Genomic DNA, 15,889 nt, shown 5'->3' with positions numbered 1-15,889 from the left:
CACTTCTTCTGCTTTTCAGTTTTTTTGTTTGTTTGTTTGTTTGTTTTTGTTTTCTTTTTTCTGTTTTTGAAAAGAAACTTAATAGTTTGGCTCAAAAAAATCCGTCATGTACTCGTTAATGAAATAGTTCTGTTTTAACTCTGTAACTTGCGGTGTGTGATGTTTGTGGTTTGTTTTATCGACTGTTGTATTTATTTTTGTTCGTTTGTTTTATGAATTGTTTTGATCTGCTTAGGACTATGGATGAAATTCAGCTGCTGTGCTAACTCTTGCGCATTTATATTCATGTAATATTGATTAATGTGCCCTGTCTTTTTAAATAAATGAATGAAATAAATTAATTAAATTAAATTTTTATTTATTTATTTGTAAAATTGAGCAAATTTGGGATATTTTGTTATCTTTCCTGTTTTACCTTTAAAGTGAGTGGCTTAGAGTTACATCTTGGCAAACTTTAAGTTGGTTTAATCACTGAAATTATTTTTTAAATTGAAATATTCATTTCAAACATCTATCCTTTTTCTTTACCTACCTTTCAATTCAGTACTGGTATATTACATTGTATGTATTTGTATACATATTTTGCTCCACCCTGCTGATTTAGTTTACATGTTGAAAAAAGAGTGGGAAGAAGTTTAAACATAAATAAACTCATCACATCTCTAAAATTCATCATTTATCAGCTTCCTTATTAATGTAAACCGTACTTAATTACAACAAATAACATATTTCTACGTACACAGAATATATACATTATATAAAGCATTAAACATTGTCACATGTGCTCCTTAAAACAAGTAAATTGTTAAGTTACAGGTTTTTTTGTTAGGTTGTTTTTGTACATTTTCTTGAAGCTTAGATTATATTTGTCACTAAATCAATGTGCATGTGAACCCAGATTTGTTTCTATTGTTTTCTTGTGCTTTCTTTGTGTCATAATACCATGTAACAGTAAATTTATATTCAGAATTTTACCACAAGCACAAACATTTTATCATTAAACTACACACTTCCAAAAATTTGAAATAACCAATCCAACTAAGACTGTTTTTTGTTATTGTTAGCTCAGTGTAATGCAATTTTTTTTGTCTAATTTTTAAAAATGACTCCCTCTAAACGCATACTGGATGTATAAATAAATATAAAATATGCCCGTTTGCTCATTGGTGCCATTAAGACAGTCAAAAGCAACAAGTTCAGTAGTAAAAACAGTTAATTGTGTTTACAGCTTATTTCTGTTGGGGCCCAAATTACTGAACAAGATTTGATACAATCACAAAAACATAACTAAAATTAATAGATTTTATGTTTTTCATCGGTTGCAGTAATTTTAGTTGTGCTCTGTATTTTGTTTTACTGAACGGGCATGCACAAAACTTGCACAAATAAGTAGATTTAGCCTCTGCTGAGCAGTGTAAGCACTGGAGGGAGGTGACACAGAACCAAACTGAAGGCCAAAGGGTAAAACACACACTCAGCCTTCAAACTCCAGTGGTAGCGAGGAGGAACGGGGGCAATATTGGCCTGCAGCACACATAACTTCTAGATCAATGACGACAAATGAAACACTTACTGTAAGGAGTAGCTGAGAGGCTGGGTTAGGAAAAAATAGAAATATTAAGATTTTTAGACAGAAAACAGCTGGATCAGCCTCCCTGTTGGGTTTAAAGCAATGTCTTTGAAGTGTCTGTCATATACTGTATTTTTATCTTGAATTTATAAAAATAAGTATTCATAGGTTAGAATTAGCTAAATGTAAAAAAAATTAAAGGGTATACCTGTACACTCTTTTTAACCACAAACGGGGTTTTTTTTTTTTTTTTTCAGCTTTAATTACTGAATACCTTTTTTCTACTTTTATATTCAGATTTTTTTTTTCTTTTTTGCCAAAGGACCATGACCAGATGCTATAAAGAAATGGTTCCCAACCCTGGTCCTTGAGGAACACCGTTCTGCATGTTTTACTTGTTTCCCTGCTTTGACGCACCTGGTTTGAATGAGTGGGTGATTAACAGACTTCTGCAGAACTTGAGGAAGTAACTAAATCACTGAATCAGGTGTGTTGGAGCAGGAAAAACTGAAACATGCAAGATGGTGTTCCTCAAGGACCAGGGTTGGGAACCACGATCTTTTTAAATTCAGCTGCTGTTTTTATTATAACTCAACATCAGCATCAGTTTATTGCAGGTTGTTTATTGATAAACTTAAATGGAAATGAGAACAAATGAGGAAAACTACCAAATTATTTCTAAAAATGCTGTTTATAGATGTTTCATCTATAGACAGGCAGGCAGGCAGAACACGGTAACTTTTTAATGCTGTGGTCATTTTCTTCACCCACTCTTCTGATTTTTTTGTTTTGTTTAGTCTTTTTTTTATTGTTTTTCACTCTTTCTGAATTGTTGTCTCCTGGTTTCTGGTATTGAGCTCTATTTTAAAAGTTTTTAAAAAATCTGCTCTGAGAACTGAAAGAGAAATGAGACTGTGTGTTTGTGTCTGCTGCTCAGGCGATCAGTCAAACCGTGGTCATAAACACGAACTGTATGCAGTCTTCTGCATTCTTTGTGTCTTCATGTAAATCAGATGCTCTGTCTTACTCTCGCTTTCTCTCTTTCCCAATTTGTTTACATGTATTATTCTTTCTCTCCTCCTAAAGATGGAATGGGCCGAGTCCTTGCTCAGGACGTTTATGCCAAAGACAACCTTCCACCCTTCCCTGCTTCAGTCAAGGATGGATATGCTGTAAGAGGTGAGGATCATGGATTATAGCTGATTATCTAAAATATGTCTCAGTCCATCCATCCATCCATTATCTTTTTACCTGCTTCTTCCCTTTTGGGTCACCGGGGTCGCCGGTGCCCATGTCCAGCAATCACTGTGCGAGGGGCGGGGTACACCATGGACAGGTCTGCAGTCCATCACAGGGGCACACATAGAGACAAACGAGACAAACAACCATTCACTCTCTCACTCACAAGGGACAATTTAGAGTTAACAATCAACCTAACATGTATGTATTTGGTCTGTGGGAGGAAACCGGAGTACCCGGAGAAAACCCACACATGCACAGAGAGAACATGAAAACTCCACCCAGAAAGGCCTCCAGACCGGGATTTGAACCGGGGACCTGCTCGCTGAGAGGCAGCAGCTCTACCAGTTGTGCCACCGTGCTGCCTTCTTTTGTGAAATGTATGGTAAAATTCTGCAAAATATGTGATTTATAATGTGTACAGTTGTGGCCAAAGTTTTTGATTATGACACAAAATTTGGTTTTCACAAAGTTGGCAGCCTCTGTTTTTTAGGATCTTTTGTCATGCTATAAGTATCATTTTAATGCATTCCATACATTTTTTTTTTTTTTTTTACTTTTTATTGACAAATACGTATAGTTTAAGCAAAAAACTTAATACAAAGTTTTTAAAGTGTTGACTCTTCTTCTTTAAGATTTCTGCAGTTCGCCTCAGCATGCTTGATATCAGCTTCTGGGTGAAATCTTGACTGATGGCAACCCATTCCTGCCTAAATCAATGTTTGGAGGTGATAAGAGCTTAGGTTCTCAATGGGATTGAGATCTGTGGAATTCCTGCCCATGGACCCGAAATTCAATGTTTTGTTTACCGAGCTACTTGTTGTCATCAAAGTTCATGCTCAATAATCCAGATAAAAAAATCAAACAAGTTTTTTTTGTTGTTGTTGTTGTTGTTGAGACGTTTTGTCCTTCATCCAAAGGACTTCATCAGTCCAAGGAGATGCAAATAAACTCAGTCCCACAAGCAGTACACTCCCATAGTGGACCAACCACTTTGCTGGTGAGAAGATGGTTTCTGGGGCCCTCCCTCTCCCCTGTCGACTCCTCTGAAGCAGCTTAGATGCTTGTGGGACTGGGTTTGTTTGTGGCTCATCGGACTGATGAAGTCCTTTGGATGAAGGGCAGAATGTCTCAACAACAAAAAAAGAAGCTGTCCAGATGACCTGACTGAACTTTGTTGGATTCGTACCTGGATTATTGAGCATGAACTTTGATGTTTTGAACCACTTTGTCTACGGCTGCCTCAGAGGAGTCGCTTAGGGGAGGGAAGGCCCCAGAAACCATCTTATCACCATCAAACTGGTTGGTCAACTATGTGAGAGTGCTGTTTGTGGGACTGGGTTTGTTTGTGGCTCATTGGACTGACAAAGTCCTTTGGAGGAAGGACGAAATGTCTCAACAAAAAATAAATAAACCGTCCAGGTGACTGGATTTTGTTGGATACGTGGTTATCACTTTTGTCTTGTGTCATGGTGCTCCATCGTGCTGGAAAAAACATTGTTCACCTCCAAATCATTCCTGGATTGCTGCGAGTAGTTGCTCTATGAGGATGTTTTGATACCATTCCTCATTCATGGTGGCATTCTTAGGCAACATTTTGAGTGAACCCTCTCCCCTGGATGAGAAGCAACCCCACGTTGAGTGGTCACAGGATGCTTCACTGTTGGTATGACACAGGACTTATGGTGGCGCTCACCTTTTCTTCTCCAGACAATCATTTTTCCAGATGTCCTAAACATTCTAAAGGGGGCTTCATCAGAGAAAATAACTTCCCCGCAGTCCTCTGCAGTCCAATCCCTATACTTCCTTCAGAATGTCCTTGAGGTTTTTCTTGGAGAGAAGTTGCTTCTTTGCTGCCCTTCTTGACACTAAGCCACTCTCCAAAAGCCTTTGTCTCTGTGCGTTCAGATGTTCACACACCTGCCCCGTACCATTCCTGAACACACTCTGCACTAGTGATGATCCGATCTCGTATCTGCATCCTCTTTAGGAGACAGTCCTGATGCTTGCATCACTTTCTTGCACGCCCTGAGTCCTTCTCACTGCAACTGAACCACTCTCCTCAAAGTTCTTGGTGATTCAATAAGCAGTTGATGGGGGTGCTATCTTACAAGCAGCAACGTCTGCAATTCTTCTGTTCACTCTTCACAATGTGTTGATACAAACTGACACCGTTATTACCAATTTTTTTGTTTGTTTTAGCGGCTGATGGCCCAGGTGACCGCTTTATCATAGGGGAATCCCAAGCTGGAGAGCAGGTTTGTGCACGCGTTTAACTTCCATATTTTCTGTTCCACACATGCACCTAAAGAAACAGAGACGTTCTCACACCAATACCTTCTGCAAAACGTCTGTTCTTCACTTCTTGCGTATCAGTACGTTCCACTTTTCTCACATCAGATGGTTATAATGACATGTCAATTTATTGTCTTAGTTTTAGCTTACCAAAGAAAATAAGTGTGCAGTGGCCTGAATCTGGTTTAATTCAAGTTCGATCGAGTTATTTTACTGATTGGTGACAGAATGTAAAATAATGTGGGAATGATGTAACCTGATCTGCACCCAAGTCAGATTTCTGTTCCTAATTGTTACAGAAATGACTGTTAGACGTTTCAGACCAGTTTGACCTGATTTACCAAATCATGTCAATTATTCATTATTTCTAATTGCATTTTTAAAATGCATTTATCACTTTGAATGTGAAGCCCACCCACACAGTGATGCCTGGCCAGGTGATGAGGGTGACGACGGGTGCACCTATACCCTGCGGGGCCGACGCTGTGGTCCAGGTGGAAGACACCGAGCTCCTCCGCGAGTCTGAAGATGTAAGTGTGGCACGTCTCCCAAACAAAGACAGTGTTTTGTTCAAAGTTAAGTTCAGAAATAGAGAGATTACAGATATGAATGTGGTGCAGTCAGTTCAGGCTGATTGATAAACTGCATCAGTTCACTGAGATTAATCAGCTTTTCTGCCGTTCAGGGAACAGAGGAGCTGGAGGTACGGATTTTAGTACAAGCTCGTCCAGGACAGGACATCAGGTTGGTTTGTGTTTTGCTGTTATGTTCCAAAAACTGTTATTCTTCTGTAAAATTAAAACATTCTTAATTAAAAAGTCTAAAAAAAACTTCTAAATTAAACATGTTAGCTTACCTGCTTGTTTTTCTTTAATACCTTATATAAAGCTGATTGTATTTGATTTAAAACTATATTATTGTTCATGGCTGGAGGTCAGATTACTTAAAACACACACCACATCTCTACCTGACTGTAAGAACAACATAAAAATTAGCTTTTGTGGGGTTTGTATTTTTTTTATTAACAGTGCTTTTGTCTCCACAGGCCCATCGGTCACGACATCAAGCGTGGGGAGTGTGTGCTGGCAAAGGGCACCCATATGGGCCCTTCAGAAATAGGTCTCTTGGCTACTGTGGGAGTCACAGAGGTGGAGGTTCAGAAATTCCCTGTGGTGGCCGTCATGTCCACAGGAAACGAGGTAAATCTTAAACAAAGCTTTTTTAATTAGGACAAATATGGAACTCATGTCTGTATTTATTAAACTGATTTTGCATCAGTTGCAATCCTAACAGTGTGCTGTTTTTTTTTCTTAACATTGCATCTTGTTAATATTTATGCACAATTACAATATTTGCTCTGGTTGCAACCAGAACAAATTTAAGAGGTGAACGTACAGTCAGGTGCTTGAACTGTGATACGAGTTAAGAGCTGTTTGTTTATCTCTCTTCATGTGGTTTCTTTTGGAAATAAATTTACACATTTCCTATGTTCCTCTTAAGGAATGAATGTTTCATGAAGTGTGTCGCTGCCCGAAGTGGGTTTTGCAGACACTTCTACACATTGACTATGGATCAGGATAAGACATATGCCTCAAAGTTAGAGGTCATCATGGCTACCATCTCCCAGTGTGAAAGGTGTAATCACATGTGCACACAATTTTTTTGTTTTTTTGTTTGGTACATTTGCCGTGACCAATATAGAACCTTTGCAGTTATTTTTCCTAGTTCATGAATAATCATGTCTTTACTCACAGACGCTTTGTTCCCCATCACTCTTAAGTAACAAACATTTGTCCAAAATGTTGCCTTATAATATTTAGTTTCTCTTGTGTTCTGGTAGCTGCTAAACCCAGAGGACGACCTCCATCCTGGGAAAATCAGAGACAGCAATCGCTCCACCCTGCTGGCCACTATCCAGGAACACGGCTACCCAACGATTAATCTGGGCATCGTTGGAGACAAGTACGACTTAATGTTTTGCATCTACATACCGATGTGGAGCATGTGTTGATACCTTTCCACAATAATAACTAGAAAAATTGTATTTCCTGCAAAAATGCAGTGTGAATGCACATTGCTGAAGAACTTACTGAAAAACAGCTGAAATTGGCTAAAAACAAGCTGAAATGCAGCTGAAATTTAAATTAAAATTGAAAAATAAGCCCAAGTTAGCAGAAGAAAACAGAAAGAACACATATTTGCTAAATTTGATTTAAATAAGCAGAAATTATCACAAAAATTAGGAAAGTCGCTTAAAAAAAGACTGAAATTAGCACCAAAAAATAGGTGAAAAGTAGATGAAAAGGTAGAAAGAAGATTAAACTACCAGGAGGAAGTAGAAGGAGCTGAAATGAGCTAAAAAACGTGGAATTAGCTGAAAAAGCTTAATTTAGCACAAAACTACTAAAAATTAGCTGAAATAGCAGAAAAAGATAAAACTAGCAAAAAAAAAGTTTAAATTAGCAGAAAGAAGTTAATTAAGTTGAAAGTAGCAGAAATTACCACAAAAATTTGAATTTATTTGAAAACGGCTGAAATTAGCTGAAAATGCTAAAATGCTTTTAAAAAGTAGCTGAAAATGTAGCACAAGCTTAAATTAGCAGAAGAAAGCAGAAAGAACACATTTGCTGAAAGAAGCAGAAATGAGCATAAAAATGTGGAAATTATCTGAAATAAGTTTAAATTTGCAAAAAAAAACAAAAAACTGCTGAAAAGTAGCTAAAAATTCAGACGGAAGCGTAAGTTACCAGAAGGAAGTGGAGCGAGCACATTTTTGCAGAATTAGACAGAAAAAAGTTTAAATGAGTGTAAAAAAATGTGGAATTAGCCAAAAAAGCTAAAATTTGCTTTAAAAACTGCTAGAAATACTGTAAATAATTAAAAATAAATTTTTGCAGTCGCTGAAATAGCAGAAAAAGCTGAAACTTGCATAAATAAGCTGAAAGGAACATAACAAGTGGAAATTAGCAGAAAGAAGTTAGAAGCAGGAAAATGTTGTTGGCAGAAAGAATCTGAAAGTATCACAAAACAGCTGATATTAGCTGAAAGCAGCTGATTAAAGTATAAAGTTGCACAAGGAAGCTGAAAGAAACTGAACGGGAACAAAATGTGAAAGGAGCAGTAAAATGTTATAAACAGATCTAAAGATTTGAAGGATGTAAAATGAGCTCAATTCATTTTCTATGAGGGGGAAAAACAACAGAAAAGGCCAAATATTTCAAAAAGCTAAAGGTGCCAAAACCAAAAGTCACAGCACCCTTCTCCTGAACGAGCTAAATATTTTGATATATGATTTGTTGAAGTAGCACAAAAATTGTGGAACGAGAAAGATGCCGAAAATCGTGCGGAAGAAAAATGGACCACAAGAGTGAATGCTTCCTAAACATTTACACAATAAAAAACACAACTGATGGGACTTTCCAAAAAGTGTCTCATCAGTTCCAGAAACTTTGGAGCTTGTCATCATGTATTTTTTTTAACTAATTTCCTTCTGACTTTTTGTGATTTTAAATCAAAAGTGGAATCTTCAGGGCTCTTCTTATATGAAGCCCATTAGGTTTCAAAATGTGACTGATGAAGATGATCAGAAAGGGACGTTCTTTAAACTTAGCTTTCACCTTGAAGGGTTTTCTTGCCTCTTTTCTACCTACTGCACTGTCTTATAAACCTGGTGTTGCAATTCTTGCGTCCACATCCTGTAGGTCTGACTATAGGCTCAGGAACCTCATAGTTCTTCAAAATGTTGGCAGCTGTGGTGTAAGGAACATGAAGCTTCTAGGAGTTGGTCTTTTATCCTTTCAGAGCTCCTCAGACAGCTCTGGGCTTTGCTTTCTCTGCTCCATGCTCAGTGTGTTGCACACAATGATACCAAACTGCCCAGTTTAACGTTTGTTTCTTTTAAACAGACTGGATGAAAAGCTTGAAGGTACCAGTGATATTAATTAAGGTTGAACAGTTAGCTTGAAACAAACACAAAGTTACATCTTTTCACATTTTTTGTTTATCAGATGCTAACAGCATGCACATCTACATTAAACAGTTCATGAGAAGCAAAGTGTTGTGTCAAGGAGCTGTAAGGGCACCAACAAATCTATGTCTGTCAGTACTCTTAAACTTTACATTACTTTTATCTTCACGTGGCCTCTTGTCCAAAGCTGGCTCTGTTTTTCCTTTCTTTCAGATTTTCCTCTCTAGTGAGTTATTAGCTGACGTATGTGTGTGTGTGTGCTCTGTGCTTTGCAGCCCTGATGACCTTCTCAACGCTCTGAATGAAGGCATCAGCCGTGCTGATGTCATCATCACCTCAGGAGGCGTGTCCATGGGAGAGAAGGTGAAAAATGTGCCACATTGGACAAAAAAATGTTGTTTCACTGACACCTTGTGGTAGATCAGAGAACAACAAGATGTGTTTTTAAATCAAATTAAAATATTTATTAAATATAAGTTTTAATGTCAGTTTTAAATGTACTTTTTTAGTAATTTCTTGCTTTCAAATATCTTTTTAGGATTACCTTAAGCAGGTGCTGGATATTGATCTTCATGCTCAGATCCATTTTGGTCGTGTTTTCATGAAACCGGGGTAAGGAAAGAGAATCCGCTTCATTCCTTCAACTTTTTAACTTTGCTATGAAATCTTTCACTAACACTTAAGACAATGTTACAACCAAGATAATGATTACAAGCTTTCTTTGAGTTAGCGTCTCAGAAATTTACAGTAAATGTTTTGTCCTTTCCTTTTTCTTTTTCAGTCTCCCAACAACATTTGCCACCTTGGACATAGACGGTGCTCGCAAACTCATTTTTGCCCTTCCAGGTAGTGTGTGAAGTTGAGAGAAAGAGAGATTTAGCCAGCTGCTTTGTCAGAGATGTTACTCAGATATTTTTCTTTGTGCTCTCCGTCCTCTCTGTTCGTCCCCGTCTGTCCTAGGAAACCCCGTGTCTGCTGTTGTCACCTGTAATCTTTTTGTCATCCCTGCCTTGAGGAAGATGCAGGGCATTTTGGACCCCAGGCCCACTATCATCAAAGCACGGGTATGATGCTCGGGGAAATCAGGGAGTCTCGTCCGTTCTCAATAACTCCATTGTTGTTTATTTTGAAGCATTAAAAGGTTTTCTCTTCTCTGAAATGCAGCAAATTTGAAAATATTGTTTGTAATTAATGTGCTGGTGTTTTATTGCAGCCCGTTGCATCGTAATTGTGACCATTTTCATCATCTGCTTGTTCAAATTTATGACCACAGCTACCGTGATTTGGTAAAGGCGTCACGGCCCACACTGACCCTGAAGCCTCGGCTTCAACGATGAATATTCATAAATGTGGAATGAAAAACAACAAATCACAAGAGTATTTTACACACAGAGCAGATGAAGCTCACATGATGACGTGAAGTTTAAGGTCTCCTGTCATTATGGGTGCCTGCCAGAGGACAGTGTTGCATTACCATATTTGCCGGCATATAAGTTGCACCTTTTTTTGCATAATTAGCAAGTCCTGCGACTTGTACACCAAAGCGACTAATATACTTTTTTTTTCACCCATATTTATAACCCAATTTTGGGCTGAGATCTAACAATTTCATTCATTCTGACATGAAAAATATTAAACATTACCATTTGCAGCTGCTAGAGGGCCCTTGCGCATTATGGCAAGCCAAGTGTCTCATTAATAAGTAAAAGTGGCTATTAATGAGACACTTGGCTTGCCATACAGAGCCACCTCTGTCTTGCTCCGGAACTCTTGGAGCAAACATTAAATCAGCTGCATTTCACCACGCCGCCCAGGAGAAATGCAGCTGATTTGACCGTTAAAGTGCATTTATTAAGGAAAAGTTCAACTGAGACACACCTTTACTATAATGTCGAGCAAACTAATAATTGTTTTTAAGTGTTAATCTTGTTAAATTCTTGTTAAAGTCCTCCCTCTGCATGCTCCTGCGGCCACCATTTTGGCAGCCAATCGATTTTTGGCACAACACAGACTCGTGTTTACGGGTGGTCAGCGGTAATAGATGCAACTTATACAGCGAAGCGTCTTATTTATGTTTTTTCCACTCTATTAGACATATTTGGACTGATGCGACATGTACAGCAGCAAATACGGTATTTGCTGTGAGAAAATAAACTTGAGCATGTTAGTGCCGAAAAGTTGCTTAAAAGTTTGGATGATGTTCAATTAAATAGTGTTCTAAATAAAACCTCTGTTGGCAGATTTAAAGTGGCTTTTTAGACATTTCTGTTTACCAGATTACCTACAAAAATATTAAATATTGAAACAAATTTGGCATAAATTGTGGTGGAAACGGGCCTTTATTAAAAAATATTTATTTTTAAATTTTTTCAGTGTTTAGATGTTTGTCATCAGAAGATTTTTTTTCTACTTTTCGAGCATCAGTAAAGTTTGCAATGCAGCTACTGAGTTTTGGTATAAATTTGATCTTTAAAGATTTATGCCGAATAAAAATTAAATACTTTCTTTTACGAGTCTCAGAACAGTTAAACCTTCAAACTAGTGCAAAAGGGATTCAAAGAAATCCTCCGAAATGCGCCTATTATTATTTTATTCTCATTTATCTGAAACAGTAAGTGCATATCTTTCAAAAGTCCACAGAAATATCACATGTATTTTTATATTTTTTTATTTTAATTGTATATTTGTTTCTAGTTGTCATGTGACGTGAAGCTGGACCCTCGCCCTGAATACCATCGCTGCATTTTAACGTGGCATCACCAGGAGCCTCTGCCGTGGGCACAGAGCACAGGTACAGAAAAACATGGAACACGTGTGCAGCAGGTGTGTGCCGTTTAGTATTTCATCCTCCGTCTGGTAGATTACCATATTTATTATTGCACTACCTTTTATTTTATCTCCTAAATAAAAGCTGAAACTGAAGCTGAAGTTGTTGGCAAAGATCTTGTGCAATGAGTAGCACTTCAAATATGTATTATGAATGGCTCTCAGCTTCAAATACACCAAATTTTAGGTCATCACGTGTAAAATTGCCCGAGTTATAACCATTTGTGTAGTCTTTAAGGTCAGTTGACTGTGCAAACTATCTTGAATTGGGTTGTCAGTGATTACATTTTCTGCTTTCATTATTTGTTCAGTGCTCCATGAGATATTTTTTTTTAACAGACTAACACATAAATGTACACACTGAAACATGGGCAAAAACACTAATTGCTCGCCTTCGCTTCTCCTCCGTGGGTGAAAAATATAAGGTAGAGATGTTTATTTTAATTAGAAAATCAACTTTGTGAATGAGAAAATCATCATTATGTTTGACTTTTCTTGAATCAATGGGATATTAACTAAATATTTTATTTTTTGTGTCTATTTTTAACGTTGCATTTAAAGATATTCCAAACCTGATCTAAACTGGTATGTTTAAATAAAGTTTAAAACACTTCTGGAGTGTGTTTGGGTTGTTCACTTAAAGATTTGACGGCCATGTCAGTGTTATCATTTGTATTTACAAACCAAACTGCAGGACAGCCTAGAGAGACAGCCACCTACTGTCATCCACCTGGAAAGGGTCTTACTCTTCTGTCAACTTTAATGTGACCCGAACCGCAGTGTGTGACCCCCACAAATGTTACATCAAAACAACCGGCTCAGAACTGTAACGTGTGCTTTTACTTTTATTGGCATTTCAAGTTACCATGGTGATGTAATTTGCAAACAAAGACGCCAATTTTCCCATTTAAAAACACTGACAGAAACTTTTAATAGCCTCGACTGCCACATTGAGGTCACATGACCTAGAGTAAAGAATACTGGATTGGAGCCATTTTGGTTCAAGATGGCTGCTACAGCTACCTCAGAAAACACAAAATTGACTGTAACTCAGTCATTCTTTAAAATATTGAGCTGAAATTTGGTATCTGAGAGTGAGTTGTTAAACATTTCTGAGGGAAATCAAATATCTAAGATGGCTGCCTTTTCTAAAAGAGAAAAAAATACAATAACTTAGCTGTTTTAATAGATATTGAGCTGAAATTTAGTGTGGTGGAACATGAGAGTGAAGCACAATGCATTCTGAATTTAATCTAAAAATTCAAGATGGCCACCTTATTACAACTCAGCCATTTTTAGAGCTATTCAGCTGAAATTTGGTTTATTGTGAGCTGAGAACAATCCCTAATATACTCTGATTGTGAATGAAAAATACAAGATGGCCGCCTGAGCTAAAAAGAAAATATACTATAAATCAGCTATTTTGAGAGATATTAAGTTGAAATTTGGTGTGGTGGTAGCTGAGAGCAATGCTCAATAAATAATGAATTCAAATTTTAAAAATCCAAGATGGCCACCGTAGCTACATTTCAGTGTGTTTAACGCAGCTATTTTTACACATACAAAGCTGAAATTTAGTGTGGTTATAGCCGAGAACGTTCTCCATCACATACTGAATCCAAATCAAAAATCCAAGATGGCCACCATAGCTTAAAATAATAAATTACTATAACTATTGATTTTTTTGCCACGTGGAGCTGAAATTTGATGGTAGCTGAGAGCAAAGCACAACAGTACTGTCAAATCAAAATTTAAAATGGCTGCAACGTGGCAGTCCCCGTCGAAGTTTCTCCAGGAACTTTCTTATTATAAATTAGTAACAACCGTTTTCCCTGGCTTTAAGTCATTTCATATACAAACCGGATTCCAAAAAAGTTGGGACACTAAACAAATTGTGAATAAAAACTGAATGCAATGATGTGGAGATGGCAAATGTCAATATTTTATATGTAATATAACATAGATGACAGATCAAAAGTTTAATCTGAGTAAATGTAACATTTTAAAGGAAAAATATGTTGATTCAAAATTTCACAGTGTCAACAAATCCCAAAAAAGTTGGGACAAGCAGCAATAAGTGGCTGGAAAAAGGAAATTGAGCATATAACGAACAGCTGGAAGACCAATTAACACTAATTAGGTCAATTGACAACATGATTGGGTATAAAAAGAGCTTCTCAGGGTGTCAGTGTCTCTCAAAAGACAAGATAGTAAGAGGATCACCAATTCCACCATTGTTGCGCAGAAAGATAGTGCAGCAATACCAGAATGGTGTTACCCAGCGTAAAATAGCAAAGACTTTTAAGTTATCATCATCAACTGTGCATAACGTCATCAAAAGATTCAGATAATCTGAAACAATCGCTGTGCGTAAGGGTCAAGGCCGTAAAACTCTACTGGATACTCGTGATCTCCGGGCTCTTAAACGTCACTGCACCTCAAACAAGAATGCCACGTTCAAGGAAATAACAGAATGGGCTCAGGAATACTTCCAGAAAGCATTGTCAGTGAACACAATCCACCGTGCCATCCGCCGTTGCCAGCTGAAACTCTACAGTGCAAAGAGGAAGCCATTTCTAAGAAGCTCCACAAGCTCAGACGTTTGCACTGGGCCAGGGGTCATTTAAAATGGAGTGTGGCAAAATGGAAGACTGTTCTGTGGTCTGATGAGTCACGATTTGAAGTTCTTTATGGAACACTGGGACGCCATGTCATTCGGACCAGAGAGGACAAGGACAGCCCAAGTTGTTATCAACGCTCCGTTCAGAAGCCTGCATCACTGATGGTATGGGGTTGCATGAGCGCTTGTGGCATGGGCAGCTTGCATGTCTGGAAAGGCACCATTAATGCAGAGAACTATGTTCAGGTTCTAGAACAACATATGCTCCCATCTAGACGTCATCTCTTTCAGGGAAGACCCTTCATTTTTCAACACAATAATGCCAGACCACATTCTGCAGCAATCACAAGATCATGGCTACGTAGGAGAAGGATCCGGGTACTTGAAATGGCCAGCCTGCAGTCCAGATCTTTCACCTATAGAGAACATTTGGCGCATCATAAAGAGGAAGGTGTGACAAAGAAGGCCCAAGACGATTGAACAGTTAGAGGCCTGTATTAGACATGAATGGGAGAGCATTCCTATTTCTAAACTTGAGAAACTGGTCTCCTCTGTCCCCAGACGTCTGTTGAGTGTTGTAAGAAGAAGGGGGGATGCCCCACAGTGGTAAAAATGGACTTGTCCCAACTTTTTGGGATATGTTGACGCCATGAAATTTGGAAACAACAGATTTTTCCCTTAAAATGATACAATCTCTCAGTTTAAACTTTTGATATGTGATTTGTGTTCTATTCTGAATAAAATATTAGATGTTGGCACCTCCACATCATTGCATTCAGTTTTTAATTCACAATTTGTTTAGTGTCCCAACTTTTTTGGAATCCGGTTTGTACACCAAACAATATTTTACTGACGCACAGTTGATCAGAAGGGTCACCTTGTTTGAAAAAAAAAAAAAAAAACTCTGACATTTGTCGTTCCCTCCGTCTCCTCTCTGCCGCAGGAAACCAGGTGAGCAGCAGATTGATGAGTATGCGCAGCGCTAACGGGCTCCTGATGCTACCTCCAAAAACAGAGCAATACGTGGAGCTGCACAAGGGCGAGGTGGTCGACGTCATGGTCATCGGACGGCTATGATGTCATCAGATAGGGACGGCGAGACGGCGTCATATAGCGCGGGTTGGAATGGGTGGTTCACGGTGCATGTCCACATATCATTGACTATTCTGTAATATGCAACGGCACAGCTAGTTTTTATTGATTTGGATAACGTTGAGGTATAGTCAACATCTCGGTCACAACCTAGATACATATAAAAAAAAATAATAATTTAAAAAGATTCTAGTATTTCAAACAAAGAAAATATAACTTTTAAAGAAAAAAAATCTAATTATAAAAAGAGATTTATTCTGTAATATATTATTATGATTAT

At 37.9% G+C, this 15,889-nt stretch overlaps 1 protein-coding gene across 1 annotated transcript in view; it reads left to right on the top strand.

Moving 5' to 3' along the window:
- gphnb (gephyrin b) overlaps positions 1–15,889 on the top strand; it is a 137,540-nt gene extending 121,651 nt beyond the window's left edge. The window contains exons 14-25 of the mRNA XM_037685907.1: positions 2,657–2,749; positions 5,012–5,067; positions 5,515–5,634; positions 5,790–5,848; positions 6,150–6,303; positions 6,945–7,066; positions 9,347–9,434; positions 9,610–9,683; positions 9,853–9,917; positions 10,032–10,135; positions 11,766–11,862; positions 15,461–15,889. Of these exons, the coding sequence (XP_037541835.1) occupies positions 2,657–2,749; positions 5,012–5,067; positions 5,515–5,634; positions 5,790–5,848; positions 6,150–6,303; positions 6,945–7,066; positions 9,347–9,434; positions 9,610–9,683; positions 9,853–9,917; positions 10,032–10,135; positions 11,766–11,862; positions 15,461–15,594 (1,166 nt within the window). The 3' untranslated portion in view covers positions 15,595–15,889. The remainder of the gene's footprint in view (positions 1–2,656; positions 2,750–5,011; positions 5,068–5,514; positions 5,635–5,789; positions 5,849–6,149; positions 6,304–6,944; positions 7,067–9,346; positions 9,435–9,609; positions 9,684–9,852; positions 9,918–10,031; positions 10,136–11,765; positions 11,863–15,460) is intronic.

The sequence above is a fragment of the Nematolebias whitei genome, chromosome 12 (assembly GCF_014905685.2).
Source record: "Nematolebias whitei isolate Nwh7 chromosome 12, NemWhi1, whole genome shotgun sequence".
Taxonomy (NCBI): domain Eukaryota; kingdom Metazoa; phylum Chordata; class Actinopteri; order Cyprinodontiformes; family Rivulidae; genus Nematolebias; species Nematolebias whitei.
The sequence above is the reverse complement of the archived record's forward strand: the minus strand, read 5'-3'. Positions and strand labels throughout refer to the sequence as shown.